This window comes from Mandrillus leucophaeus, unplaced genomic scaffold (genome assembly GCF_000951045.1).
Source record: "Mandrillus leucophaeus isolate KB7577 unplaced genomic scaffold, Mleu.le_1.0 Scaffold204, whole genome shotgun sequence".
NCBI classification, from domain to species: Eukaryota; Metazoa; Chordata; class Mammalia; order Primates; family Cercopithecidae; genus Mandrillus; species Mandrillus leucophaeus.
In genome coordinates, this window is record NW_012102077.1 from 698,116 (window position 1) to 702,688 (window position 4,573).

At 45.2% G+C, this 4,573-nt stretch overlaps 1 protein-coding gene across 1 annotated transcript in view; it reads left to right on the top strand.

Annotated features, from left to right (window-relative positions):
* Positions 1-3,306: 3,306 nt before the first annotated feature.
* Positions 3,307-4,573, top strand: part of PDGFRL (platelet-derived growth factor receptor-like) — a 96,536-nt gene continuing 95,269 nt past the window's right edge. The window contains exons 1-2 of the mRNA XM_011979634.1: positions 3,307-3,378; positions 3,987-4,057. Of these exons, the coding sequence (XP_011835024.1) occupies positions 3,307-3,378; positions 3,987-4,057 (143 nt within the window). The remainder of the gene's footprint in view (positions 3,379-3,986; positions 4,058-4,573) is intronic.

Genomic DNA, 4,573 nt, shown 5'->3' on the forward strand with positions numbered 1-4,573 from the left:
TAGACTAAGCTTCTGGGATCCTTACCTTACCCTACCCTAAGATGTCTCTTGATGAGTGGCTCTGGGAGCGTCAAAAATGTCTGGCATTGCTATCAGAATGAAGTTTTCAGGGAGTCCCATATTTAAAACCACTAAATTTTGTTACTGCTAAAACCTGGAAGCATTGATTTTCATTGTGGGAAGTCAGGGGCCCAGAACGGAGGGACTGGCTGGAGCTGTGGCAGAAGAACATAAATTGTGAAGATTTCATGGACATTTATCAGTTCCCAAAAAATACTTTTATAATTTCTTATGCCTGTCTTTACTTTAATCTCTTAATCCTGTTATCTTCATAAGCTGAGGATGTACGTCACCTCAGGACCACTGTGATAACTGTGTTAACTGCACAAATTGATTGTAAAATGTGTGTTTGAACAATACGAAATCAGTGCACCCTGAAAAAGAACGAAATTTTTATGGAACAAGGGAAGATAACCATAAGGTCTGACTGCCTGCAGGGTTGAGCAAAAAGAGCCATACTTTTCATCTTGCAGACAGCCTATAAACAGACGTGCAAGTAGGAGAGATATCACTAAATTCTTTTCCTAGCAAGGAATATTAATATTAATATCCTGGGAAACTAATGCATTCCTGGGGGGAGGTCTATACATGGCTGCTCTGGGAGTGTCTGTCTTATGTGGTTGAGGTAAGGACTGAGAGATGCCCTGGTCTCCTGCAGTACCCTCAGACTTATTAGGGTAGGAAAAAACTCCACCCTGGTAAATTTGTGATTAGACCGGTTCTCTGCTCTTGAACCCTGTTTTCTGTTGTTTAAGATGTTTATCAAGACAATACGTGCACCGCTGATCATAGACCCTTATCAGTCGTTCTGCTTTTGCCCTTTGCCTTGTGATCTTTGTTGGATCCTTATCAGTAGTTCTGCTTTTGCCCTTTGTCCTGTTCCCTCAGAAGCATGTGATCTTTGTTCTGCTTTCTGCCCTTCAAAGCATGTGATCTTTGTACCTACTCTCTGTTCTTACACCCCCTCCCCTTTTGAAACCCTTAATAAAAAACTTGCTGGTTTGAAGCTCAGGTAGGCATCACGGTACTACCAATACGTGATGTCACCCCCAGCAGCCCAGTTGTAAAATTCCTCTTTGCACTCTTTCTGTTTATTTCTCAGCCGGCTGACACTTATGGAAAATAAAAAGAACCTATGTTGAAATATTGGGGGTGAGTTCCCCCAATAGATTTTTGTGAAAAAATCATCTTGGTTGTATGTCTGTAGTTAATGAAGACTAGTTAAAGAAGTTACATGTCCTTATCTTGGGGATGGAGAAGGGATGCCCAAAATGTTGGCTGATTTTTTCTTACCTAACAAATTCCTAATGGTATTCACCACTTCAAAGGGGCGTATAAAAAGCATGGAAGGCAATAGAGTAGGGAGATTTCGTGGGTAGGCATAGAAAACTACCATTAATTAAAATAGACAATGAAAATGGCCAGGCATGGTGGCTGACACCTATAATCCCAGCACTTGGGGAGGCTGAGGCAGGAGGATCACTTGAAGTCAGGAGTTTGAGACCAGCCTGGCCAACATAGTGAAACCCCAGCTCTACTGAAAATATAAAAATTAGCCAGCCATGGTGGCACAAACCTGTAGTCCCAGCTACGCAGGAGGCTGAGGCAGGAGAATCACTTGAACCCAAGAGGTGGAGGTTGCAGTGAGCTGAGATTGTGCCAGTGTACTCCAGCCTAAGCGACAGAGTAAGACTTATCTAACAAAAAAGAAAAGAAAATAAAGAAAAGTGGGTGTTACAGGTAATGTGATCATTTATCTAAAATCCCAAGAGATCAACTGAAAACTATTTAGGCTACTAAGAAGATCCATTAAGGTGACCAGATAGAAGCTAAATGCACAAAAAAATTAATCAGGCCTTGGGAAAGCAGGCTTCAAGTTGTATTTGATTTAGAACTGCAAGATAATGCTTATTTTAATTGGCTAACATTATAGTAATTGTTGAAAAAGGAATGGAAAAGATCAACACAACAGATTTTAATAATAAAATTCTTTCTCACCATAGAGACAAAGCACGTGGATTTTTATAGTGAAATAAGACCCATGAAAAATACAGCTTTGGCAGTTTTCGTTTTCAAATTTAAAATCATCTTGAGATTGTCTCATTCAAGGATAATAAGCCTTGTGATGAAATAGCTACATGTCTCGGGAAGCCCCTATACTTCTTATGAATTCTGTTCCCATCCTAATACAGACCCTGTATTAGTTTCCTGGAGCTACCATAACAAAGAGCCACAGACTGGGTGGTTTAAAGAACAGAAATGTATTATCTTATCGTTCTGAATGGTAGAAATCTGAGAGCAAGGTGGCAGAAGAATGGGTATTCTCTGAGGCCTCTCTCCTCTGCTTTTATTTATTTATTAATTATTTATTTTGAGACAGAGTCTCTTTCTATTGCCCAGGCTGGAGTGCAGTGGCACCATCTCAGCTCACTGCAACCTTGTTTCCCAGGATCAAATGACTCTCGCGCCTCAGCCTCTCAAGAAGAACCTCTAAGTGGCAAGAGAAAGAGGTACCACTCTAAGCTAAATGTAGCTAAGCCAGGGCAGTGAAGCTTGACAAAGATGGCATAAGAGAGGCGGACCTGGCACATGCACAGTTAGCGTGGAGGGGAGACTGGGACCGAGAGGAGTAATCTAGACCCAACCCCAGGCTCCAACACGGAGTGAGAGTGAAGCAGTCATTTCACGGGGTCAGAATGAAAAGAAATCTCAGGATGGGGCAACTTAGGCAGATTTACCCTCTCCTGTATGCACCCTCCAAGTCCTTTGCTCAGAGTTCTCCCCAGAACCTGACACGCCACATTGTAGTGGTCTAAATGCTTGTCCACTCCTTAAAAGCAGCCATAATAGATGATGTCTTAACCTTCAGAGCCATAAGGTTAATCACATAGCAAACTCCTGTTGAAATACTCGTCTAGTTCCTTCTCTTAATAAACAAGAGATGCTAAAACTCAGAAGGTTAAGTGAATTGTGAGAGGCTTTCAGAGTTTGCGCCAGTGTCAAGATCTGAACTTTGGTCTTTATTCCCAGGCAATTGTTCTCTGCATCACAAGGCGAGTGGCAAAGCTCGGGCTAGAGCTGGCAACAGAATGTAGAATTCTTGGTTCCTCCTGCAGAAGTGACTGAGAAGCATTAGTTTATTATAAATGGCAGCACTTCTTTCCTTGGGTGTTGAGGGACAAATCCCTTTCCTGATATTCAGAATTGACCTCTCTTTAATAGCAGTGCCCGGTACTGAAGATCACGATGAGATGGGCTGCTTCTCACCAGGGGGAGCACACACGGACATCTCGCCCGCTAGCAAACTGCTTTGATCAGGTGAGTCTGCAAGCTCAGAAACGCAGGATGGCTCTCTGCAGAGGGGCTCGTGAAAGCCTGAATCCTCTGCCCCACTGTTACCTGACAGAGTTGTCCAGGGTCTTGGCCTGTTGAACAAAGAATTGAACAAAATGCAGAGTAACAAAAGAAAGAAGCAAGGAAAAACAAAGCAACAGAAGGGAGGAAGGAAAGCATAGATTTATAGAAGACACTTCAGAGTGCGCTGCAGGAAGCCGATGGTCCCCAGGCATTTTATAAAGCGAAAAGAACTTGGCAACACCCCTGGGTTCCCTTTAGAGGCCTCCAACTGGTTACACCCTACGAAGGATTGGCCTGCCACCAATCAGAGGCTAAAGTGGAAACTTTTGCCTTGATATCAGAGGAGCAAGGATGTGGCCTGTGTGCCGCCTAATCGTGCCTAGAACTGTCTGCACCTGCCGATCTTTTGCTTCTGCGAACTGGCTGCACCTGCTGTTCTCCTGCTTATATCCTAGCCGTGCTTACTCTAATTCCCTATTCTCCTGCCTCCCCACCACAGCCCAAGTTATCTGCGCAGTCTCATTTTCCACGTTATTCCTGTAATGATTCCGTCCTCCCACCCCCACCAGCAGTTACGGGGCTGGATGCAGCGCCCAACTCGGGCCACAGAGGAGCAGCAAGAACCCAGGGCAACGGTCCTGTGAGTGGAATGCACGTGGGAGAGAGAAACGGAATGAACAGAAATATTTAGGGAGCACTTTTTACAGAGGACTCAGGCTGTGCCTGAGGAGGTGGGGGCGAGGGCTGGTGACATTTGGAAAGTCGTGGTTGAACGTGATCCCGTCAGCACCCGCTGGTCCTTCTTGAACTTGATAACCTCGGTGAAAACGCCCAGCGTTGGAGAAATTCAAGGAGTGGCTGTTGTAATTCACATTTCGCCCTTAGCCTTTCCTCTTCGCGCTGGGAAGAAGCGCTGAGCACCGCGGCTCCGCCAGGGGGCAGGAGAAGTCACAATACACAAGGAATGTTTTTTTAAAAATTTCCCAACTTTTCCCCCCAAACTGTGTGCCTCCTCAAGAAACCGAATCCTCCCGCTGCAGCGTCCCAGGAGCCCGCCCCTCGCCCGCCGCCTCCCCCGTGGTCCAGTCTTTCCCCACACTTCGCGCCCCTCCTCCCGCGCCCGGCAAAAACCATCCTTCCCGCCATTTTACGTACC